The sequence below is a fragment of the Cygnus atratus genome, chromosome Z (assembly GCF_013377495.2).
Source record: "Cygnus atratus isolate AKBS03 ecotype Queensland, Australia chromosome Z, CAtr_DNAZoo_HiC_assembly, whole genome shotgun sequence".
Classification (NCBI taxonomy): Eukaryota; Metazoa; Chordata; class Aves; order Anseriformes; family Anatidae; genus Cygnus; species Cygnus atratus.
The window spans coordinates 62,867,323-62,894,331 of NC_066396.1; the positions used below are offsets into that span (position 1 = coordinate 62,867,323).

Consider the following 27,009-nt stretch of genomic DNA (forward strand, 5'->3'; position numbering starts at 1 on the left):
TAGAATTTACTTCTACACGGCGTTAATAAGGCAGAAAATATTTGTGGTGAGACACACACAAGAAGTTGCCCTTGCTGAGCGTTTCTAGCCCCCAAAGAGCTGTCGTATTCACCTTCCACCAGTTTTCCTTTCTGCCGTTTTTTTCTGACAGTGGTCACTGGATGGAGCCTTAGGAGAGAGGACACCGAGCAGGGCAGACTCATCAGCACAGCAGTTCAGACAGCAAAGCACAGCTAAGGTTTTGCACTACGACTTACATTCATTTAAGTGTACTGTGATTTGCAGGTCCCAGTTCATTGCTCTACAGCTATATACAGGTACTTAGTAAGCATACTTCACACACATTCATCAAGATGCGACATTATATCCCCAATTCAGAAAGCACCAAGTATGTATTAGAAACATCCTTCACTTTAGAAGTTATTTTTCCACAATGCAAATTAGCAGTGCAAGTACTCATCTGTTTGGTTTTTGTTTACATAGATTACTTCCAAACAGGTGCAAGCACTACTTCATGATACAGTTTTTAAACACAAGAACAGAAATTTGAACAGAAACATCCTTTAAGGCAGAAATTGAGTCTCAAAACTTAATCAGTGCATTTTTATCATTATTACTAAAAACAAGCCAATACTAGACTAAAAATTTAACTTAGAAACACATTAACAGAAGTACCTGAATTTTTAAAAGTTTGCATGTTATTAGTCATGTCAATAAGTTGTTTGCTTTTGCCCTAAATACCAGGTTACTATTACTCACACATGCAAATACTTCTGATTTTGGACTCTAAAGTCTGTTTAAGGTCAAATTGCACTTTATATATTTTATGTAGCCTACACTAAAAACCTGGAAGAGTACAGAAACTTACCATTATACCACCAACTACACAACAGGTGTCAGAACTAGAGTTTCAGCTTACAGTCACATTAAACATATACGAAATACAGTTTCTAGTTTAATCTCCTCCTTCCAAATACAGCCTAAATGTTCAACTGCAATTCTCATTTCTCACTGCTTTGTATTGTATTTGTGCAAGAGTTATAGAGTGCTCAAAGAACCACCTCCAGGGTGCTCATTGGTTAGTAAGAAACCATTTCACCCCTCAGATGCACTCAGGCAGATTTCTTAAAAGAATAATGGCAATCACACATTGTCAGCTTTGACTTTGTTAAATGCAACGCTGACTGTGTAAGGACTTAAGTTACATAAAAGGCAGATTTCCACCCTGACAAGTGATTTTGGTTGCTAGCTGAGCTTCCTCCTCACCTCCCCCTGGGAGGAAAGTCTGTGGAGATCAGCATTGCACAGGTCACAAGGAAGGCAGGAGTGCTCCTGGAAGAACATCTCCTACTGGTGGAAGTGTCTGGATCATTTGTTTGAAAAAAAAAAAAAAAAGCACAAAAAAAACAAACACAAAAACATGACCCAAAGGCTTGTGTGCAGCACTTAGGTATAATGTAATTAATCAGGACTGAAAACTAGGGTAGAACACCTCTGTTCTCATTTTCCATCTCAAAACAGCAACAGGAAGAGATCACCACCCTATAGGTCATCTTGGTACTCCAAGTACTTTGTTGCGATGGCTTCCTCAAGATGAATTGCTGCGCTACCCATTAAGGCAAACGCTGGGTACATTATGCCCGAGCAGTCCACCTCGCACTCGTAGAGGCATTTCATGCGGCCAGCGTCGTAGAAACCCACCTTGCCGTTGTCACAGTCAAGGCAGATCCCCAGGCAAGAGGGCAGGGGGAGGACTCTGCTCGCTGCATCCTTGGGGTCAGCAGCAGCCTTGGGGATGAAGAACTTCTTCATGCCCAAAGTGACCAGCGTGAAAGGCTGTGATGAGTCAAAGCAGGCATCCTCACTCCCACTGTCATGGCCGCTGTCTTGTTCGTACCTAGAACGGAAAAACAACCATTTGCTTGTCACATTTGGGCAGCACTTGTTCACATTGCCAGCACTGTGAACTAGAGAAAACATTTCTGTTACACAGGTAACAGCACATGATCACTAACAAAACCTTGCGGGGTAAAAATACACCTATGCTGGAAGGGAAGATGCATTTCATAGGTGAGCACTCACTTGGGCCACTTGAAACACCTAGTAAGAGCTGAACGCTAATGAGAATGAGACCACAGAAGGCTTTACTAAGGAACTATTAAGTTGCAGATTTATCTGAATGTATCTATGCTAGGTAATCATTAAAGAGACTATAGGTATAGCAAATTAGTTAACTTGGCAAGTAATTTAGCAAATATGACTCACTACTACAGGCAGGATAGGTTTAACCTTATTTTACGCAATGTTAAACAACATCAATAAATACATTTAACATTACTGTTGTCCAGTGAGTTTTTCATGTTGCTACTGTACTGCATTGCCTTCACAACACAACAATTAATGTTTTAAGTTTTAAAGAAAATCACGCTCTGCCTGGATGCTTCCCTGAACACCTGTGTCCCAGCAGGTAGCTGGGGGAAATTTGTAGCCAGATCTGCTCAGTCTACACATTTTCCTCCAGCCTCTGTCACCAGATAAAGATAGACCAGAGAAGCACAAGAGTCAATATTCTTCTATGCAGGCAAGTCCTATGTAGATTTGCATTTTTGGTGGTGATTTATTTATTTTTATGGATAAGCAATAGCTGAAGCTTTCCAGATATTCTTGTGATTAAGGAAAAAAGGAATCCAGAAATCAGGACCTGATTTCTCAATTTGCAAAAAGGCTCCACCTGACTAAGCAACTTGAGACACTGGCGTTTTTTCAGTTTCAGTATGTTGTATAGGAGAAAGCAAATACATCTCTTAGATTCAAAGTTAAGAGCCCCCATGTGATACCATCCAGCCTCCAGTTCCTAGGTACATCCAAGCTTACTGCAGATGTAATTGAGAGCTGGAAACCTTTGTGTTCGTTTGCCCTCTGTACTTTGGCTTGTGCTCGGTAGCACTCCCAGTACTATACGTAAGTGTATAGCCTGGGAGAAACCAGTGACTTGGAATGCATCGTGATGCAAGCTACAGCAAAGATACAAAGACATGCACAGTGAACGTTGCACCTCTGAATGGCTGCCAAAATCCAGCATGCTGAGGGCATTAAGCCTAGTGACAATTGCTTCAGCCTTGCAACTGACGGATTTTTCCCCCCTCTTGCTTTAACTAACACATCTTGACATCTGTACAAACCTGACTTCTTTCCAAAAAAGAAAGGCAAAAGAAACCTGGGTAACTAGAACACTTTTCTACTAATGGCAGAGAGCAGGGAGAGGAACAGGACAACCAGCACACACCATATTGCTTCAAGCTATTTTCCACTGTTTTGGTTCATGTTGTTTATTAACTGAGACTAGATTTGCTCTTAAAATAATTTTTTAAAAAGTCCTATCCTTATATAAAACATATTATGCACAAGCCTGCAATTTACCTCGGGCTGGTCACATCATGGGTATTATGGAACAATTTCTGTATTTTGGCGCTAGAAACAACTCCCACTTTCACCAGGTAGGAATAAGCTTCCACACGAAAGGCCCAGAAGTGCTTCCCTTTGGCAATCCCAGTGTCACCAATGATGTAATCCAGAGTTGTGTAGCATCCAACCTGTATGCGTTCAGCTCCTAGCAGTAGAGGAAATCCAGCTCTACTTTCCACAGCAGTTCTTCTTGGGTTGAGCAGCAGACGTTCACTGTTGTACCCACACTTGTCATCAAAAAGAAAGCTAAAAACTTAAAAAACAGTATTCCAAGAATTTCTTGTTAGTTAAACATTTTTGGCCTTCTGCTCTTATAAACTACATTTTAACAAATTAGCATTAGATATTCTCATCTCTAAAAGCTACCAGGAATGTCATGCAAGCTAATAGTTTCAGTTTGTTAATTAACCTGTTTATTAACAGTGCTTATACACATGTATGCAACCAATAATGAAACAGAAGTCCGGGATCTACTGGAAATCACCTAACAGCTCTTAATACCTACAGATTCAGCACCTTGTGGAAATAAGAAAACACAATACCTGGAGCGGGAGGTGTATGCAAAATAACTTCTTTGCTCCAAGGGCTACAGATGGACCCTTTATATCCTCGAACTCTAAAAGCATAGCTGCTGTCGTCATCAAGATCAGATATGACTTTGCTCTTGCTGCAAACTTCGATCTCCTGCCACATCACATTCTCCTCTTCTCTGTTAAACTTACGATACTCAAGAACATAGATATCAGCTGAGTCTGTCTTCCCAGGGGATTCCCAACTGATCACAGCTTTGTTGTATATTCTGCTCTGCTCTTCATTGATTTCTGGTATTTCCAGACCTGGAACGCCAAACATTAAGGAGAAAATTCCTGAAGTTTAGATACTTAGATATACGTTATTTTAGAATTTCCACACAAGCCTTTATTCAGCAGCTTAGCACAGTGAAGAAAAAAATAATCTGGAACACACAGGTAAAGATTGTAGGTGAGGATGGCTCTGTGCCTGCACACAAATAAATCCCTTACTTTCTGCTTTAAATTTGAAACTTGTACCCTTTATTTGTGCTGGCAGTTAAAAAACAGCAAAAAAAACACAACTATTCTGCCATGCAGAAAGATTCTACTAAGACTTACTAACATAAGTTTTACTTAACTACAGTTTTTGGAAGCCAATGTAAGCTGGTACTGAAGTTGATGGCACCTTAGTTTGCCTGTCAAAGCTGAAACTGTCACTGCTGACAAGTAATGCCATGTGGATCACGGAGGCAGAAGGAACAATGCAAGTCAGGGTACCTGCCTGAGTTCTGCAACTTCACCCCTGCATAAATCTTGCTCTTTCTAGAGAAGCCCTTAAAGCTGTAACTCATGTAAGACCTGATGTTGTCACAATTTACCATTGGAATAGAAGGACAAGTCGCCAAGGATCTGTTCTTGCTTGGCAGTGTCCACCACAAAGTCTTCAAAAGAAGATTCAGCTGCTGGTCTGAAGCTCTTCAGAGATTCAGTAGCTTTTTGGATTCTGAAAGCACAGGAGCGGAGGGACAGAAGAAGAGAGAAAAGGGAGTTTGTGTGCATTTTTAAAAATAAAAATGCTAGGTTTTGCTTAAAAAATGTTCTGTTTTCGTGTACTTACTGAAGTCTCCCAGGAATTTGTCTCACTAGATGGAATTTAAATTCAAAATTTAAAAGCCTTTTGTATACACATGTGAAGATAACACACAGATGGCAGAGTATTTTTGACTGTTTGGGGCATTATGTTCAAAGAACAAAGTAGATGTGAAGTGCTAATGGAGAACAACTACTAAGATCAAAAGTTTAAAGCCAGAAGAGACCTGTTTGATTAACTTGCAAATAACTGATATAATCACTGAACAAAGGAATGTGTCAGTGAGCTGAACGGACCACCCTTCCATTGCAGTTTTACTAAACAGGGCTGGATGTTGTAGAAGGATAAAACCCATTCAGTGCACACTGTCACGCAGTAATTTCTTCTGAACTGTACCTGGACCAGTCATGGGGCTCTGCAATACAAGGTACTGCACTCAGAACCTTGCTAGCAGGTGTCAAGAGAATGTTTGACCAGACATCCTACAGCAGAACGTTTATCTACACCAGAAGGTAATTGAGATACCTGACATGAAGTTGTTTTGCTGTTTGAACAAAACAGGACTGATCTGTTTCTTTAAGTACTTCTTGAGCATATCCCACGAGGCCATTATTTTCCAGGAGACCTTGATATTCTTCTGCCTGGGTTCTCAATTTGTCCAGTCTTAAATTCTTAGATGCATCAATTGCCCGAAGAGCTGCAGATTTCTTCTCCTCCAGAACATGAATTAATTTCTCAAAACTCTGAGATGCCTCTTCTTTAGCTCTTTCCCCCTTGCACTAGGAGGGAACAAAATACATTTCAAACTGATTCCACAGGACTGTGGCTTTGTATAGAAACATACCTAAGCTTTCTCAAGCTATCAATCTCAGCAATCTAGTTATCTGTTTGAGCGACAAGACTTATGAGCTTTGTTAAGCACTGAAAATGCAAGCAACAGTGCACCTGAACTAGTAAGTGTTTATCATCTTAACACAGAGGACGAAGGGCAGAAAAATATTGCTCTGATTATGCCTTGAATTATGCAGGACATTCCTCTGCCTAAACAGCTCATGGAAAAGCACTATAAAAGCAGGTCAGCCTCAGAAGTCTTCTTGCCCCAGAGGCTGGTGCTTTTCCATCTTCCCTTATCATCTTGCATCAGGAGCCTAGACCCATTTCCCACGTATGCCCTCACAGCAGCTGGCCCACCTCAACTACTAAAAAAGAACTATAAAGCACAGATATGGTCTGCACTAAGACATGGGCAGGGACATGACCTCCTGCAATTTCTGTCACAGAGTTTCAGCTTGTATGCAGAGAATGTCCCCAGCTCTGACTCTCCTATGGTGAGTTTTTGTCCTTAATTCTGACTTTACTGCAACATCCTCAAGAGAAATAGAAAGCATGAATCGTGCACTGCCATTAATACACAGACCTTTAAGTTTAACCCAGCTTTCCTTGGGTAAGGTATCAAATAAGCTTTATTTCAATTGGATTTACACTAGCACCTAAAACTTGCTTTCCCTCTGTACGTTGTCTAGATTTCTTACTGTAGAAAAAGTGCGGTTCAGGACTAACACAAACTGTACAGAGATTGTTTGTATTTTCAGTTAGCTAATAAAAACCTGTGCTAGGAACAGCTCCAGTCCCTGCTGAATCCCTTCAAGGACCATCCCCTTCCAACCAACAAGTCATTCTTACCTCTGTTTCTTTCAGCAGCAGACCCAGCTGTGAAATGTGAGCTTTCACCTGGCTCTCCTTACTGATGAGATACTCTATATCTTTTGAAAGCTTTTCCTGTCAAAATAAAATGGCAAAATGGCAGAACAAAAAGCATTTCCCACCCAAATAGACCACCAGCACAGGTGGTCACCCTGCAAGTGTTCGGTTTATCTTGTTACAGGGCTGACTGACTGCCAACAGTTACAGAAGGCAACACTGCAGAGAACTGCTAGATAAACCAGGATGAGTAAGGAGGGAGACCAGGTGACTTTTCTGAGCAAGACAGGGAGCACATGCAAGATACAGTAACCTAAGTTGGCTCATTCCTTCCCAAACTAAGGAATCATGCTCTCTTGTCTGAGAAACCTGAAGTTATGGACATTACTACAACTTACAAAAAAGCCTTCCTAGTTATTAATTCATTTCTAATAAAATTTGCTAGAGAAATTAGAGGTATGGAGCACTATCTTACGCACTTCCCTATTTGAAAGAGTTCCAATCAGTACAGGAACAGCCTTGCAAACAGGCAAGGAGGCCAAAGAGCACAAGGCAGGAAGGCTTGGTCTCCCCCCAGCTCCATCCTCTCTCTTCCTTCTCTTCCCCCTCTGTCCTCTCTCGTCCTTTTTTCCACTTTCTTTTTTGTTTCTTCCATTTTCTCTTTTTTTGTGAGCAAGAGGAAAAAGAAAAGGAAGAAGAGAAGGTAGCTGAAATCATTCTCTAATAACAAAATATTGTTTTCAAGTCTTTATTATTGTACTACGCTTAGGGAATCAATAGCTATGCAGCTTCAGAAACATACAATGTCCCAACTGATACTTCAGTTTCATATTTTTCCAGGGTGCCTTTAATGTGTCAGCTCACCCAACACACAAGGAAACCAACCTGAAAACATTCAGTGGTATAAGCTAGACTGTAAAGCACTAACACCTTAAACTCTCTGAAAGGGTCGGCTCTGCTGCACAGATGGCTAAATTAAGGCGGAGGCCCTTTGAAGTGGTTATGCTTCAGCCACCATAGAATACACAATTGTTTTCTCAGGCATGTGCCATGGCATGTTAGTATGTGCATTAACAGACGTTGCACAACAGCATGCCTCATGACTAGCTCAGTGTCCTCCAAGCACATGTCCAGGCTTCCTGCCAGAGGCAGTTTGTCCTTACAACAGAAGCTCAGTGCTCTTCCCATTCTTAAGGCTGGGTCAAACAACATTTACTTTTACCTTCAGTGTTTTATAGGCAGTGCTCATCGTTGTTACCCTGTGGTTTGCATGAGATCCACCCAGTTTACAAAGATGACAGACAGGCCTTCTGCAGATTTCACAGTACATGTTTACTCTTTCCATTTCATGTTCCGGGCACATTAAAATCTGAAAAAAAAGAAAGCAAAGAATTAAGATATATTTCCAAAAGCAAACAATTAAAACAAACAGCAATCCTACAGCACCTGACTGCCACAATGGATTTTTTTTTTATATTCACTTTACCTGCTGTCTTTTTATATTTGTTCATCCAGGAGATGAAAACACAGTTTCAGTGAGGTCTACAGTAAGTAAATATGTAGCAATGACCATGTACACATCCCATAGCCTCCATACTGCAATTAACCTTGCTAATCCCTAAAGTGGTTTGCATGCCTTAAGCTCCCTGTACTCATACTCAGGGCTATAAATGCAATATACAACACACCCCACCCTCTCAAATTTAACCGTGTCCAGGCCAGCCTCTCAGTTCTGTCTTGAAACTGATGTGATCTCTTTCTTAAAGCAAAGAGTTGCCATAGACAGTGATGATTTACATCAAAACTAGACTCAGCCCAGCCATGTGGCTACCGGTCTTGGAGCAACAAGTGAAATACAACCTCTGCCACCAGTCCCTGTCTGTTTAAAGACAAACGGCTCCAGTGTTTCATTTATTTTTTCTGACTCCAATTACAGGTTGTTCGTGCCGAGTTCTAATCCAAGTATCAGCTTTGACAGTAGCCTGAAAAACCTGGTGCTCACAAAATCATCTTTCGAAAACTGAACATATATGTTGGAATAACTACTCAATGGGGGGGGGGGGGAAGGAAGTGCAACTCAACTCCAAGCTCTAACAACAGATACACACACCTAAAAAGGGGGAAAAGATTAAGAAAATCCTTTTGCCTCATTCCAAAGCACTGCAAGACTACATCTGGGTCAAAGGAACAGAAAGAACAAGACATCATTGCCAACAGCTGAGCCATTAAAAATGTCATCTCTTAATTTTAACATTAAAGAAAAAAAATAACAAGGGAGGGGAAAAAAATTGCCAGTGGCACAAATCTGGACACACTAAACTAAACCGCAGACCATCCGTGAAACCAACTCTCAAACCCCAAACGTTATCTTAGACTATGGGGAAGAAGCCAGAGACACCAGTCTCACTAGCACCTTGGTTCATAAGACAATCATTAAGCAGAACACAATAAGCGATCCCACACATGATAAGGCATCTCATTATCATTGTTTAGTGAATTAAAAAAAAAGGAAGCTTTTGGGAAAATCAGCTGTGTAAGCAGGTATCTCCAAAGAACTGCAGTCATCTCCTAGTCCATGGAAGTCATTTTTCCACAGCAGCGTCTAGCCACACTTGATAGAAACCACATATTTTTATTCACCTCTTGGGTAAATCAAGTTTACAGCCTGCAAGCTGTAAGAGGTAGAAGAGGTAGATGCTCCCCTCACACCCCCAGTGCTGCAATTCGCTCTGTGATCTAGTTTTAAGTTAAAGTCATTAGTGGGAACATTGCTTTGGAGACTAACAAATACTCCACATATTGAGTTCTGGTCTTAACAATGGACTGTAATGAAAAATGCACTTTCCTTAGACTAAAATCAAACAATCCTCAAAAAAGTAAACTTAATTTGCTGTTGCTAGGACATTCATTTTTAAACAACATAAATGTACTTTTATATCTACAATTTTATTTTATTTTTTAAAAAATACTTCTGTTTCCACCTATAATTTTAAAGAGCTACATCAAGCGTTTATGTGATTTATCAAGGTCACGGATATCAGAACTATTTCTCCCCCTTTTGCTCTCCTTCAACAGAATTCAGAATTCAGCTACTGATTTTTAAATCTAGTTTTAATCTACATGTAGTTTAACAACATGTGGTACCTGCAAGAGTACAAAAAGATTATCAGATGGTTTTGGCATTTTTAATTAGAAATACTGCTGCAGCGAAGGTTGCGATACCACAAAAGCGAAGTTTATGTTTGGTACATCATTTTAGATCAGCAGGTGAAATTAAAAGTTTGTATGCTATCTTCCAAAGTTTCACTTTTACCTGATAAAGTGGCGTTTCACAAAATTAGCCACGTTCTAGCATATTTCAAAGCATTTCAAGCACACGCTTGCTGTTAAGAGGAATCGGTATGTTAGAAAGAACCGCACCAACTGCATGATTCCAGATATTCACCATCTCCAAGCTCACTACTTCCTGAGTCGCAAATTCTTCCAGCCTCAGAAGACAGAACGTCAGTAAAGAGCTTCTTACACAATGTACAACATCCAATTTAATTAAGTGAATCAGAACTCCCTGAACATGAGCACTGCTGACGCTGGTGGGAACATCACAGACACAGGGGCACCTGGACCAATGCACGCTGTGCGTCAGACCCTACTTTCCTCATCACCAGGGTCAGCCTGCTCTGGGGCCACGCAATCCTTCCCCCCTCAGGATGGACCCTGGGAACACCTGGAATGTTCGCTTGGAGTAAAGGAATGTTAGCTTCACCTTAAAAGCCTTTCCTTATGCTACATCCCTTCTATACTAGGGACAGAAGCAATACACTAGAAACTAGGTCATTACTGGGGCTACTTTTAATTGACCTTGCTCCCATGCCCTGCCCCAAAACATACACGTAGAGCTACACACCATGACACAACTTGCATGGGACCAAGACCCAGCAACATGTGAGCACAGCTAGTCTGCTCCAGCAAGTGCTAGCCCCGAGCATCACTGTCACTTGGAAATCCATGGAAATCAGCCCACAGCCTCATCACCAGCCACAGGTATGCAGCAAATACAGGGACACTAAGGTTTGCTGTGGTCTTTTGCTAGGGAGATGGCAGACATGACAATTCCTCTTATTGTGCAACTTAAATCCAACAGGGCACAGCCTTGCTCTGCATCACACTTTGCAGGAGAAACAACACATCAATTTGCAGGCACTCCATTTTGTCTGAATGCAGCAGCAGTGTGTGAAGCAGAAATTTTGCCATTACGTTGGTCTCTTTTGCTATAGCTAGAGAATAGCTAGGTGTAATTTCAACTGAGACCTGAACTTCCATCCTCAGTCACTGCTAGATGCAAGAAGGAAGGTCAGAAAAAGATGTTTGTGTTGGATCAAGTTCAGGCTCAAAACATCCAAAGGGACTTCAGCCACTCCTCATATGCCCTGTAGCTCCTTCACTATCTTTGCTGCTCTCCTTTGAACACTCTAATAGTTTTACATCCTTGTATTCTGATGCCCAAAACTGCACACGAGGTGAGGCCGCAACAGTGCAGAGCAGAGCAGGACTATCCCTTCCCTCAACCAACTAGCAGTGCTGTGCCTGATACACCAAATCCCACACAAGTTCAGAGCCAGCTGGGAGTTTGTCATTCTCACAGTCACAGTCCTCTGAATTAAGGCTCCTGGGGTCCCAGGGGCCATCATCGGTGTTAAAAACAATGGGAAGAAGGCATTAAATGTTCCTGCTTTACTGGCATCCCCATCTGTGAGGTGACCAACCTCATCAAGTAGCAGACTGATGCCATCTCTGGTCCTCCTTTTGCTGTTAACATGCTTTTAAAAGCCCTTTTTGTTGTCCCCCACAGTACTGGCCAGCTTCAGCTCTAATTCAGCTTCAGCTGCACCGATTTTCTCCCTGCAATGGCAAACAGCATCTCTGTAGCCCTCCCACGTCACTTGACCTTGCTTCCAGTGTCCATACACCTTCCTTTCCCACTTAAGCTCTAGAATAAGACCCCTGCTCAGCCAAGCTGGCCTTCTGTCCAGCTGCTTGACTTCTGACACTTGTGATTTCCTGCTCCTGCACTCTGAAGAGGTGGTACTTAAAAAGTGACCAGCACTGATGGACCCCAATGTCTTCAAAAGCAGACATTGGTAAGGTCCAAGGGACCTTACCAACTTGTTCCCTGATCAGTAGCAAGCCTGCTCTCCCCATACCCAGGACCGAAGTTTTGGTGGCAGTTTTTCTCCTGTCACCAAATATTTGAAACTCAGCTACCTCACGGTGACTGCGGCCAAGATGTGACCAAACACCACTTCACCCACGAGACCCTCTAGATATTCAACATGAGTAAGTCTTAGAAGAAAAAAAAGAAAAAAAAAACAGAAGACAGAAAAAGCATCTCAAATGACAATTAACACAATCAATTACCCAAAGTAAAAAAATAAAAAAATAAAATCCCAAATCCTTATTTTTATGGTCCCCTTGAAGTGTGTTCTCAATGCATGTTTCAACAGCAACTACTTTAAAAAACAACAAAAGTTTATGATTCACTCCAGAAATGACAGCAGGACTCAATAAAGCAACACTGCTCCTTAAAAGGCCCTGCAGCAGCACGAACACATCTGAAGCTATATCTGAATACAGCAATCCAAATTCCTCAGATACAGTGTACCCACCTTGGGTCTGAAATTGGTGGTTGGTCCGACATACTCGTGCTGGGCCTTCACAGTTCCCCAAGGGTGGTGTACTTTGAAACACTCGTTGCAATAGCTTGCACTGCAGTCCATGCAGCTCTTCGTGGATTCTTGAGGTGGAGGTTTGCAGAAGTCACACATGATAGCTATGGCTGCCCTGGCTGCCTGCCTGTGTCTTTCCACAATGGTTTCCAACGTAAGATTGCGAAACAAGCCATTGATGCCACGTTCTCCAAGATCAATGTCATGCTGACAGCCAGGACAAGGAAACATAGTTGTTCTAGGAGTCAGTGAATTGCGTTTTCTGCCTGTGTAGACAGCAAATCCTGATTTAGAAGGAGCACAAACAGAAGAGTTTTAGGTTTTAAAGGTAGAAGCACGGGAATTTATGAACCAATTCCAAACTATTGTAGCACATCATCCAAACCAGTACAATCAATACTAATTCATACTCACTCTGCCAAGCCAAAGAGAGTAAGTTTGCCATGAGAAGGTACTGTCATGTTTGAGTCCAGGGGACACTACAAACTACTCTAAAACTTAATTCTATGTTAAGATAAATTTAACTGTTCCAATTCTACCTTCTGCTTCCTGCAGCTTTGTTTCTTGCAACACTAGAACAATGCCACCACCTTTTTCTTCAGAGCAAGCACTGCACTGCCAGACACGAGCAAAAACAGGTCCTTTCCTGCTCAGAGCTCATCCTTGGTGGAGGGGACTGCATCAACTTGTGGCCTTGACCAGCCAGAGGCTTTACACAGCAATAAATCTGTCTTCCCAAACCTAAGTAACATCTACGTTAGCTATACACAGCATAGGGACTAGCCCTTCCCTGGCTGAAAGGCTTTGATAAAGGAAGACTGCTAAATAAGCCTCAAATACCAAGGGAGACACTGAGATGATGAAGTTTGAGAGTTTCCTCCACCCTGAATTAGGGAACCATAGCTATGGACAAGTAACAAAGACAATTTTCTCCTCCTCTCTCAAATAAAGCAACTGAAGGCTTGAGTAAAGCTGCAAGCTGAGAAGAGCCTCTGGAGCCTCACACAGACCCAAAAGCTATTTACAGCAAGCACGATGTTCTTAAAGCTACCAAACAGGGAGCGCATCCCTGTCTCGCTCCTGAAACCAAGGGGAACGACGATCAAAACGCAGTCACTTAAGGATTTCTGAAACAGGCTAAGCCAGCATATAGGCCTAATGTGTACCTTCTCTGCTTCGCCTTACAAAGAAACGAAAACCTACCCTCTGCAGCTGGAGCATGGTTTCTAAATCCCTTTAAGAGGACTGCATGCTGCTGTAACTAACAAGTTCATGAATGGAGGTGACAAACCTGAATTCTTAGTCTTGAAATGGGTTCTTCTTCAGAAAGGGAAATCTGTTCTTATCTATATTTAGTCATTACCTTCCCTTCAGAAATGTTGATGCCTCATTTATTTTTGAAGCATCCTTTGACACCAGACAAAAAGACACTTCCTTTGCACTGCTCTTCTGCAGCCCCTTCACCCAACACTTCACAACTCCCTTTCCTAGTGTGCCCTTTCAAGTCCCTCTAATAAGAAAAAAGAAAACCAACACACACAAAACCCAACAACGCTCCCACAAGGAACTAGTTCCTTTGAACGCCTTTGAAATGTGCCCTGTGATAGTTATGTATGATTGTCAGCTTAGAAACCACATCCAGAAGCATGAATAAGAATGCACTAGCTGGCAGTCTCACACCTCTGCTGGTCCCACACCTTCCTGCAGGTTCTGAGCAGAACCACCAGATCACATCCACAGGACACAATACACATGACCAAAGTCACCATGCATAACTCTCTGGCTAAGGGAAGCAGAGGTTTGGTGGATTCTTTAATTTTTTTAATTTAATTTTTTTTTGTACTTACTTGCAGTGAATTAATTACCCAAACTGCATGTCCCGCAATACCTGTAACTTGGCATACACAGCAACACACACATGCAATGCACAGAACAGCAGTGAAACACAAACTTTATCTTTAAACGTATGCTCCAAGCTAGCACTGTGCACAGAAACGGAGAGAGACCTTCTACACAGACTTGTACAATGGCCTAAACAAAAGGATGATTTTGCATGCAGTGCCATGCAGTCAATAGCTATAGAAAGGGATTCAGAGCACTTACATTTGCTAAAACTAAGAAAATAATGGCACAGTGTTGTATGTACAGGGACTGCCTACAAGCAGTTCACTACAGCAGAGAGCAAGCAATGACAAAGCAAGAAAACAAGGGAAAAAAAAAAAAACATGGTGCAGTGGTCAAGTTTAAAAATACAATCTGAAATTCTTATCCAGGAGCATGCTTTGAAAGTCTGGCCCAGGCGGCTCACGCATGGGACTGGTGTTTGTTAACGCAAAGGTGAGCTCAGCTGCAGTCCAATTGAGGCCTTTCATTCTGCCAGTCGTGGGACAAAACCAGACCATCATCACATGCCATGCTCGGCAGCAACTGGTGACACTCTTCTTTACAGGGAAGCCCCGCACGTCTTAAGATGTCTCATCCCTTTTCGCTGACAGATTTCTCAGAGCCACGTTTGTTGCTTCCTGCTCTAAAACTTGAGGGTGTGCTTCCTCGGCTCCTCCGCGTGCCCTGCCGCTACTGCAGTTCAAAGCAGGGAAACATCCTTTTCTTTTTTTTTGCCTCTAACAAGTGTTAATGCTAACATGCAGCATGTAGTAGCCCACTTTCTTCAAGCATACAAGGTTTATATGCTTGTATTTTAAAAAGAAAGCGCTGATTAAGTGATAAATTACTTGGAGAATACCCTTCCTGCCTGCCTTGCATTCAGTCTGCTAAAACTGAATTGCAAGCACTTCACACAGCAAAAAACATGAGTTTTGTACTCAGACGTGTGGCTCAGAGGAACTCAGATCCATCCCATATTGTCTTTTACATTTTGCCAATCTGGTTTCCAACAAACAAGTATGTATTTTGTACAAATATTAGGAATCATCACAAGAAACCTCCCATCGTGGTTTGTAAACAAACCACTTCACTTGCAATGAGTAACTCTATGAGCAACCTAAAAAATAAGCACAACATGTGCTCAGACTTAGACTCCAAACCCACAAATACTACAATATAGACTGTAAAGACTCAAGTCAGAGAGCAACCTTACATATGCCTTATGCTTTAACTTCCTCTCACTAAGCAGAGGTGCCAACACTTCAAAGGCGGAAAAGCCCAACCTGTACCTCAGGGTTTGCAAAGGGATAAGACATCTTAAAGACAAAATTGTGTTTTCCAAGTGAACAGTATCTCCAGCATTTCATGATAATGGAAGACATGGAAGTTAAATGTGTGAGTTAAAAAAAGGAGTGTTTTAAAAGTCAACTGGATTTTCATAAAAGTTTTTAAAAATGTAAATGTCTATTGCCACCCCAAACTCAATTAATGCTTTTGGATGGATGCTTAGGAAGAAATTAAAAAAAAGATGTAAAGTCAGTAGCTGCAAAACATCATTTTCAGATATTTTAAACTTCCCCATATCAATGGTGCTTTCTGCAAAAAAGGCAGATAAAGACAGCTTTTCTGAGAAGTCTGACTATACTATCTTTGGTTTATGACACTTCCAGTCTTCACCTGATGCAAATGAATGCCCATGTCCTACTAGCTGCTTTGCTGTTCACACTGAGTATGAAATTTGGATTTGTGTTTAGTTCTGTTCATTCCGTTCTCAAAGGACACAGCACCTTTAACAATTGCTCATGTGTCTGCCAATATTATGGCAACATGGAGCTTTTTTTTTTCTTGACACCAAAGAAGAAATATTTACGATAGCAAGCCCAAACAGTGGCTGAGACGCTCAGACTAGCTCAATTTCAGTAATTAGATTTATTTCAAACCAAGAGACACTGGCTATTCCTTCAACCTGACTATGTCACTAAGCACACCAAACACTACAAGAGTATCAGTTTTAATTATTTAGTTTTCCTCACACATTCAGGCCTTCTACTGAATTGCCAGATCCAGAACTACCTACTCAGATTAACAAGGTGTAAATTTCAGTCTGCTTCTTTATCACAGGCAATTAAGGAGCTCAGATACAGTGAAGAACTGGTTTTACCTTCCATTTAGAAGTGACAGCAAACTATGACCTCTTAATTGTTACAAAGATCAATAAAACAATAACACTTCACTGCTAGTAAGACAGTAGTTTTACTGAAACTAAAAAGTATACTTTGAACTAAAAAGTATAGGCATAAACTGCTGTATTTTTGTTTTAAGGGGAAGAGAGAACTTACATTATTTGCACGTATCAAAGTATGTTTACCCATGCATACACATGAAAAAAACAACCCTTAATTGAATTTCAGTCCAGTTGACCTTTAAGTCAGTGCTAAACAGAATGAAAAGCTTTCCTAATGTAAGTCCGTTGCTGTACCTTTGCTCACTGTAAAAGCCATTTTGTGGACTTGACCACTGACAGAAAGCTATATGCTAACCAACAATATTTAACTCTAGAGTTAAACACTAAACTATCTAGAGCCAATACAAGAAGTGAAGCATTTCTACCTCTCCACCCAAAAGACCTCCTCTGTGAGGCTGTGAACAATGAACAGAAAGCTGTTTAGAAAATGAAAAAAAAAAAAAAAGAGAGATACACCATTGGTTTACAATGGTTCAAATGAAGAGCATCAACTGTTTTCCCTCCTGGAGCTGATAAAACACTGCAGGGCTGAAATGAAAGAGTGTTTAATTTCCTAGCACGATGACACAGCTGTAGCATTTGAGCAGAAAAGAAACAGGGAGAAAGAAGAGACGAGACAGGAAAAAAGATCTATTTCAAACATTCAATTTCTGCATCACCCATCAATTCCGCACAAGTGTCAACATAACCACACCACATGCTTTATTCTAACTACATCAACATTTTAATTACACTAACATTACAACAGATTAGCAGTAAGAAATACCCTTTATTTTCATTTTGTATACAGCAAGTTTTTGTCAAAATTATTTTATATACAACATATATTGTGTTTTTTTTAAACCAGCACATTAGATTTTAAGAACGTACACTCCATTTCAATTACCAGTTGCGGCATTTTTATTTCAAGATAAATTGTATTCGTAAATGCAAGCTGTGCGTGCACAACAACTACAGAAAGTGGACCAGTTCTTTCTGGCACTCAAGCATTTAAATGCCAAAAGCGTTTTTAATAGATTGTACTCCTCATGAAGGTACTAAGAATTTCTTATGTGAAAAAAAGAGAAGGAAAGAAAGAAAGAAAAAAAACATGACAGGAGGAAGATTTCACACGTTCTCAAATGTGATCATTTGACAGTGACATGCCGTGCACACCCCTACTAGAAGTTCTCATTTCTTCTGTATACATGTGAAGCCCCACTTTGGATGTTGCCTTGTGATTTTTTGCTCTCATGAAACTGTTCTGTTATAAATCCCACTGAGGATCATAGAACAAATTAAGAGAGAGGATGTAGTTTCTTCAGATGCAGGACATGAATGGTACAAATGTAAGTTGCAAGCTGGATGAACGTTATTGGTACCAAACCTGTGAGGGCAGAGCTCACACTCCACAGAGTAAAAGAGCTGTAATACCTGTAACATCAGAAGCAAAGACAGCATAACCTGAATGTCCAAACGTATTTGTTAAAGCTCCCATTTCCATATGCTTTTCATTTTGCAAATCTGAACTGTCTGGGATGGTAATTCTCCTGTGACGTGCGTCTGCCCAACGCTCTTCAGGGGGAATGGGGTGAAGCCCATTACTTCGAGGGACCAGCGCTCTCCTGCTGCTCATCAAATGGGGACAAAGATATTAGCAAAGCATTTATCTCTCTCAGCTAACAGGTCAGTTCAGCAGATAACACGTTACTGCCTATCAGTTTGCTGGGACAGTGGCCGACTGCTGTGGATTTGAAAAGGACAATGCTTGCAATAAACTGATTGCATAGATCTCAGGGGGCAGCAGCACCAAAAATGGGTCTTTCCCGCCCTGCTCTAAAGGATGTAATAAAGCAGTAACACAAAACCCTGTGAAAAAGGCTGCCAACAACTACTGCAAAACTGCAGACTCCACTCTTCAAACCGTAATTCTCAAGTCTCCAAGATTCCTTGCTCCTCCCTTCCACTACACTCACACAGGAGGATGTGACAGCATTTGGTTCCTTGCAGTAATTCAGCGTCAGCTTCTCAGCAGAGCCTCTGCCTCTTTCAGTGCACAGGGTGGTGGACTGTGCTATGCACCATGGAAGGACCACATCGTGTTAGGTCATCATTGCTACTGGCTGATGGGGAGCAAGCTGAAGGCAGGTTTTGACAGGGGAGAAAGTACTACCTCCTCTCCTTGCTCAGGCTGCTGAACGCAGCACAAGGACGCAGCTCCCCATGCACATTTTGTACGCCCATTTTCACAAGGAGGTCACCCATGGCGTGTTTGCCACCTTTCAGGTTCCACTGGGGCTCCAAAATTCACTTTGTAAATACACAAAGCCAACAGCTGCAGCTGAAACCAGCGAGACCACTAGTCCATGCATACGTAGCAACACCAGAATACAAGGCATACTGCGGACAAAAAAGCAAGCAGACTTCCACCTGGGATGACATGGCTACCAGTGGCCTCTTCAGTCAAAGCTTGCATCAAGCTGCAGCTACAAAGGGTGGGCGGACTGTGTGTAGTGGTCACAGCAACCACAGGGCTGTCCATCCCAGTCCCTTAAAATAGGGCTGGAATAAGGATAACTGCCCATTCCATCTGGAAATTCCTTCACATCGTGTAAGTATCAGTCAGACAAGCTACGGCAGATTCAGCGTTTGCTTATCACACTAATTTGAAAGAGTATCTGTATAAATGAGTTAAGTGTTGTTTAAGAGAAGACAGTGATTTTGAACTTTGAAAACTGGGAAGGGGAGGATGACTGTTTGTGATCTATGAAGTGAAAGATACAGATTTAGGGTGTGTCTTGTGAGTGACTTCCCAGAGCACTGCAGTGTGGTTTTATAGCAGATGATTTTTTCAGCATGAAGCCTAATATCCAAGGTGAGCTTTCTTTTAAGAAGCATAGCACGCACAAAGTACTTCCAATATATCTGTGTAAGAGCTGATCATGTTACACACGGATTAGACAGAGAGCTGAGCAGAGTCAAAATCTGTATATTATGATACCACAAAGAGCATTATGAATTCTCAAGCTAAGTGTTCCTTAAAGGCTCAAGCAAGCGCTGAAAGAAACTGTTAGCTCTTTCTTCTCACAGTCAAGTCCTCCAGTTCTTCAACCATGCAATGATCACCATCTACGGAAAACAATTTACTGCAAATATCAAGAAATGGGTAGGAAACACTATCATTTGTAAAGCCTGCAAAGACTCAGAGGGAAGCCCATACTGCAGAATTTAGGCTGGCCAAGATCTGGCAGAACAGGCAGAACAGTGCTATCGACAGACAACAAAATTGCCAAAATCTACAACTTAATGCTCAACAGAAATTGAAATAAAGGAATAAACAAACACAGTGACTACAAGCATTTACAAGATGCCACAAAGACAAATGTATTCTATATAAAATGGAGTGCATTGTCCTTAAAATTAAAACATTCCCATTGTTCTCGCCACAGAATGAACAAGACCAGCACTAACCCCATGTCATCTATTTAACTATGTCAGGAGTACTGAGATGAGATTTTACCTATGCAGATACCATTCACCTCAAGTCACCCTAATACATAAAATCAGAAAAATGTGCAAAATTCAGATACGTACCTGATCTACTAATCCTGTCAATCCTATCCATGCTAGGAGATGAGATTCGAATTCGAGGGCTGCTCTGATTAGAGGATTCAGAACCCCCATCAGCAAAAGAGTCTTCAGCTGTGAAGAGTATTTCTTTCACGCATTTGTGACAGACATTGTGCTGACACGGAAGGATCAGCGGGTGGGTGAACAATTCCTTGCATGCTGGGCAGATGAGCTCTCTTTCAATACTCTTTGTGGCAACCTTCATGACAGAAAGAGGGGAAAAACAAGAGTAAGCGCAGAAGGCGTGAGCCACTAGGACTTAGTGCATGTTGTACCCGTGCATATCACCAAACCCCAGCTCTGCTGAACGATGGTTGGTGTCAGGTGTTCTAAGGTGCTGCAAGCAAACCTTTATTAACATTTATGAAAGCAGTGACAACACTCATTTCAGCCGAAATGCACACGGCTACTGTGCGCGGTTCATCTTTAGGTCACGTCTGCATTGCAGGGGTGGAAAGCAGACGAGGGGGGAAGTCTCGGTTACACCTAAGGACCTATTGAAATGAAAGCAACCACGCTGCTCGACAATAGCAATCCACGCATTTAAGTCAGCTTGCTTTACAAAAAGGAAGGGGGAAAAAAAAAAAGGAATTGAGTGTCATATCGATTAAACAACAGGCTCACCCGCCGCGTAACTCGCGTGTAGGCACGGACATGCCGTGACTTCGTTAGCCGACAGTCCGAGCCGAGCACACGTATCTATTTCTGCACAAAGCGCTGCCCCCCGATGCTCGCAGCCCTCCAGCACCGACCTCCACGGCGGCACGAAGGGGGCTGCCGGGGGCGACCTGCTCTTGCTCATCCCTCCCCAGCACCACTTCCCTCGAAGCCCCCAAAAGTAAAGGAAAAAATAAATAAATTAAAAAACGCACAAAAGCCCCAACCGCACAGCGCGGCTCGGCTCGGCTCGGGCGCCAGCCCCCGGCGGCGTCGCACCGCGGGACGGGGGGGACATGGTAGCGACATGGCGACACCGCCGACCCCCGCCTCACGCCGCACTCACCTCGGGCTCCAGCCCGTCGCCCTCCATGCCGGCGCCTCCCGCGACCGCAGGCTCGGCGACTGTCGGGGCGTCGGGCCGGGCGGGAGGGCGGAGGAGGGGAAGGGAAGGGAAGGGAAGGAGGGAGAGGGACGGAGGCCGCCCGCCCACTGCCGCCGAGCGGGGCGCGGCCGCGCACAATGGCGGGCGGGAGGCGGCGGCACCTGGAGCCGCGGGGGGCGGCCACGCCCGGCGGCAGCGGCCCGGCAGGGGGCAGGCACGGCTCGGCACGGCCGCGGCGCTCGGACCCTCTCCTCGTAGAGGGGACGACCTCGGCACCCCGACATTTGCCAGTTCACCTCGGGATACGGCGCCCAGGGACCCCCCTCGGCGGCAGAGGCCTCCGGGAGCATGGCTCCCTGTCCCGTCCCGTCCCGTCCCGTCCTCACAACGTGTGCCCTCACCACAGCCTGCCTCTTGCCTCACCGGGACCCCAAGTGCCCCTTGCACCATGGTCGGGGAGAACCGAGGCCCCTGTGGTCCCCTGGCCCACCTTGTGGAGGCTATTTCTGAGGTCCCAAGCAGAGGCACACGGTGTCCTTGCACTACACAAGCAGAGGTTTAGTCCATGAGAACAGGTGGACTGCGGCAATCTCGAGATGCTGTCCACTCAACAAGCCCTAAAACTGACCTACACATTACTGCATAGCCTGTCTGAAAGGCAGACGCAAGGATAAGAAGTTCATTTCTGCTCTCAAAGTTGTTCTTCGTGTCAGTCAATAAAACAGGCTTGAAATGTCTTGCTTGGGTTCTGGTCATTACATGGCGGCTTCAGCGGCCTGGCCGTGAGATCTGAATGGAAAATTTCACTCTGGAATTACGAAGCCAGAGGTGATGTTTTCGCATAGCCAGCACTACAAAGAACGTTATTTAGAGAACACACGTAAAAATTTAATTTCACGTTTAGTTTAGAACCGAATTCATAAAAGTAGATGGGTGCTCTTGCAATTACCCTGCCAACGCCAGTGACGGGCGGTGTGTGTATTCAGACCAAAATGTGCCACTTAAACCAGCGAGGGGGCAGAACAGACTGGCAGGGATGTGCTGGGCCGTCTGCCTCCCCACCAGGTTTTGTGCAGCCATCTGTGAGCTTGTGAGTAAAAATGTCATCCCCAAATCTCCTCTATTATCCCCAAATTTGCTGGATGTTACAGGCAGGCTTTAAAGGATGTCGCTCTTAAGAAGCCCTCGTCTGCATTAGTGCATCACTCATTGCCGACACTGGATGTGGTCGACTTGGGTCCAAATGAGCGAACTATCATCCGCAGACCAGAATGAGGCCGGTCTGGCTCTGCTGCTGCCTTTGGTAGTGTCAAGGACTTTGCCTTGGGCCAGGAAAACCACCCTGCTCCTCATGCCGGTGGTGCGGTGCCAGCAAAGGCTGACATTAGTGCAGGCAGACCTGGGGCACGCGTTGGCTCCAGCTTCCCCACAGCCCTGCAGGGGTATCCCCGTGCCAGCTGCTGTTACGGTCAGGATGTGTGGGTGACTGCTCAATCCCCTGATAGATCGTTAAGGCATTAACTTGCTTGTGTCTGTTTGCTCTGGCTTCAGGGTACTTTAGAGCAGGATTTTAATTACCACCTCCTCTTCCACCACCACCATGTTAAGACATGTGCCAAAAGCTGCATTAACACTGAGTTGCTGAGAGAAAAGGAGAACAGTTAGGCATCACTGGTAAGTTAAAGAAGTAAGAGCAGAAGCCGCTGCCAGAAGGGACTCCTGCTCTTGGCCTCTGCAGAAGGGGATGGTAAGACCAGCATGGCCACAGGTGTCAGCCCTACTCGTCTGCTTTGCTTCTAGAGCCACATGTGCATCAGCTGGACACCTGTTGTGCTAACGAGGGGTTTCTTTTACACCAAGGAGTCCCTGTAAAGAGTGAAGATGGCTCAGCCCTTCCTGCAGAGCCCGCTCCCACCCCTCAGCCAGGGCCTGGCTGGGAGCTGCTGGCACTCCTCCAGCAGCAGCACACAGCTGAAACTGGAGGGGAGCAGGGGCTGTCACCCCTGTTCTGCCACCTCCCTGAGGTTGAACGCACTTGTTCATTTAACCAGTACTACCCAGCATTCTCCCATGTGCTCATCTGCACTAATTATCAGGCAATTCAAAGAAGAGCAAAGTTTTCAATTAGTTGTAAAAACCCTGCACTTCTCAGACAGTATTTGGGCTGTGATCAGGGTCCTGCAGTTTTAAGCAGTACAGCCCTGCCCCAAAGAGCTCAGGGCATCCTGGCAACGCCTCCACTGCCTTCAGCAGACATGCTCAAAGGCACTACAAAATTTTCCAAGACAATTTTGTTTGCACTACTTTTCCATCCTACACTCGTCTCCTGAACCGAACCACTGGCTGGCTGGCAGGAGACTTGCACCACAGCAAAGCCAATGTGTACACAGTAGAAACACACAGGATGCCATGTGAGACTTGTTCCTGAGCTCACACGACAGTATGGGCACAGTCCTAGGGACTGAGCTACCAGACAGACACCTTCCTCCCCGTGCAATGGAAAGTATTTTCTGCCAGGGTGGAAGCAGTGGGGTTTTAGACCACATTCATCTCTGCAAATTGTCACTGGTGAGATCTGCTTCTCTACTTAGCCTTCAGAAGTTCAGCCTTGAAGATCGCTGTTTTCCCCAGGATTTACTCAGTCCTGCAGGCTGAAAGACACATGGTTAGCTCAGCAATAAGGCAGGACTTTATGCTGCCTGAGAGAAATGTGTCCATTTTGGCTTAGGAATACAGGCTCATCTTTGTCTTCCTGACAGCTACCCTTCAGCTGCGTCATCCCGAACAGCCAGCAAGGGCCCACAGACTTCAGGTGTTTGACAATAAAATTAAGGATTGCTTGAGGATTTCTGGGCATAAATTTAAAACTATCAAGTCCTAATCCTTTGGTTCTGGTTGTTTATCTGCCCTGCAGAGAAGTGCTACAGGCCCAAAACCTTCATGGTCAGACTGGTTTCCTAACGAATCCCATAACCTGATCAGCTGGACCGAACAAGTTTGGAAGGTCACATTAGCTGCTGCTTGTGCACACCGAGTGCTCAGCCAATAAAAACTGTGCTCATCAAACTGCCAGCGTTTTAGAATTGCGCTCAGCTTTGGAAAGGATTTGTGTTGGATCAGTATATCTTGGCTTTTCCACCTTGTGCCGTGTGTACAGTATTCTGTTTCACATCCAGGACGCGTGGTGAGCAACAACATCAGGGGATCCAAGGAGCAGCCACAGGCAACAGTCTGCACAGAGGGCACTGCTGTTTCCCTCCCTCCCTTGTAATTACTTGCTGAGAAAATGAAAGAATTACCATTGAAAGGCTTCCTAAAAGAATACAGAATTCAGACTGAAATACCTTCCAGCTCTCTCTTATGGGATTCTAGAAGAGAAGCATACCTGTGAATAAATACCACTGTTGAGCAGAAACGAAATATAGGAGTTATTTTTAAAAGGATTTAGAACTTTAAAAGTTTATGTATAAGAAATCCAAATTACAGGAAGCTCACCCATGGGCTTGGTTTCTGATGCCATGTAAGATATGGTGTGAAAAGCATGAAAAATACAGACGTGGCAGAGGGTGGGCTGCTGTTCTGCCCTGCTGCCTTCCCTCCTCCACTTCTGGTGGCCGCTCTCTCCACCACCATCACAGAGGGGCAGCCCACCCTCACCCCCTCACATCCCCTGCTCTTGTCAGCTCCTCAGAGAACCACTGCTGAAACGGTGAGGGCAGGCCTGCAAACACACCTTCCACACACAGGCTGACTAGCCCAGATAAGTAATTCAGATTAAAAGCTGCAAAGACAGGCAAATTGGATTTTAGTTCCTCTTAGCCACCAGATTTCAAACTCAGGCTCCTCTGCACTACCTGGCTTAAGCTGTTACCTGAAACTGAACTCTGAGTTACCTTTACAGCTTTTTTAACCCAAGTCTTTCAACCCAAGTCACCTTTCTGCACAAGCACCCCTCTCAACACAATCAAACACTCGTCTTGATGCTCTGTGGGCAGGAGTGAAATTCGTGTTAAAGCAAAGTGTCCTCATGGGGACTCGAAATCTAGACGAGCCCTTTTCTGCTCATCAGCAAGAGATATGAAAAGGTTTTCTTCTGAAGGATGAGGCGTACGACTTAGGTTCACATGAGTAAGGCAGCTCGGAGCAAACCTCCAAGTCCCAGCAGCAGTAATCTCTGCTTATTTCCTTTTTGCAGCTCCTCATGTGATTCATTTTTGTACCGCTGCCCAACTCTATCTCTTACTCCCACCTGGGGAAAGAAGAAATGCCATCACAAGAGAGCTGTACATCAGTCACTATATAAAACCAGGCAGAAGACAGGGACAGAAACTGGTATCACCTGCAGGGTCCGGATGGAGAACATGCAGAATTTCAAACGCTTTTACAACTATTCTCAGAAAGTTCTCATGTTCATGTCATATGGGATTTGGGGCTTGTTTCTAGTACTGTCCATTTCTCTAAATGCTTCTTCTGGAGAAATGTTATCTATTCCGTTCCTCATAAATCACAAGTTCTTGGTTTCTGCAGACCATACTGAGAGCAGGAATACATCTTAGAGCAGAGCACATGAGTGAGATAAAAACAGAGAAGACTGGGGATTTGACTAAAAAAAAAATATACCATGATCCATATTTCAACAAAATCAATAGCTATTGCACAAGGACAGTGCCAGTATTGCTGTCCTATCTCTGAAATTCACACTATTTTATATCAGTTTACTGATTTTATTCTACTTGCAGGAAAACACCTGAAGTGGTTCTAAAGAAGGGACAAGTATTATTATCAATCACACCATCAGACACAAATATTTCTTCACAGCATGTAAAAATACTTTGAAGTTAAAACTACATGAGACATAGATGAATTCCAGTGAAGGAAACATAGATCTGTGCAAGTAAAACAATTTTGAGTGGTCTGTGCAAGTAATTTTGAGTGGACTGAGGGTGAATAACTGCAGGGGGATTCATGTGGCTGACTGCTGCAAAAGGAAACTTACACACAGTGAGAAATAAAGAGAAGGAAAGAAGCCTGAAACCCTTTCTATAATATTATGGCATTTTTATGACTGTCCTTTCCTGTGATTTGAACTGGGATTTAAGAGTCCTGAAAGAAAGTCATACAATCTCCTAATGCCTCAGTGCCTCTGCTATAAAATGCACGTGATTGTTAATCTGTCTCACAGGGATATTTGGGAGTGCTCAGATGCTACTGTGACGTTTGTGACAGGTGCCTTGGGGGCCTAGGATATCTCACAGAGCATTGTACTGAGCCTAAGCAGATGTCGTGGGTGTATGGATTACACGAGGACTGCCTTCTTGGGGCTAGAAGTGTTACACGCGTCTTTGTGTCTCAGGTACAACGTGCAACTCGTGAAACAGAGTCACAGGGGAATAATCAGTACAAATCATTAGGAAAGATAATGAGTTTGTGAAGTGATGTCCCCCTGGGGGACAGCAATATGTAATGATTTGCCCTGGTGTGAGGGCTGACAAGCTAAGTGGAAAAACAGCATGACTGCCAAAAGAGATAACATGCCCAGGGTGCAGGCACTGGTGTGCAGGGAGGGAATTATACCTGTTGGGATGTCACACCGCAGAGACAGGAGCGTGTGAGAATAATGAATTGGTGATATATCCTCTTTCCCTAACAGGAGCTCTTTGTTTGGAGAAAAACAGATGTTTAGCAGTTAATGCAGAATACATTAATGCTCCCTGGCTTTGTTGCAACAGCTTTATTGA

General features: G+C 43.6%; 1 protein-coding gene across 1 annotated transcript; it reads right to left on the reverse strand.

Moving 5' to 3' along the window:
* Window positions 1-1,542: 1,542 nt before the first annotated feature.
* TRIM36 (tripartite motif containing 36) lies at window positions 1,543-21,321 on the reverse strand. The gene is made up of 10 exons (XM_050716150.1): window positions 21,233-21,321; window positions 20,190-20,428; window positions 12,432-12,753; window positions 7,991-8,137; window positions 6,751-6,846; window positions 5,593-5,846; window positions 4,856-4,980; window positions 4,008-4,301; window positions 3,421-3,718; window positions 1,543-1,897 (listed from the first exon to the last, which is right to left on the reverse strand). Exons 1-10 carry the CDS (start codon window positions 21,257-21,259, stop codon window positions 1,543-1,545), a joined length of 2,157 nt encoding a protein of 718 aa, XP_050572107.1. The 5' UTR covers window positions 21,260-21,321.
* Between the last annotated feature and the right edge of the window lie 5,688 nt (window positions 21,322-27,009).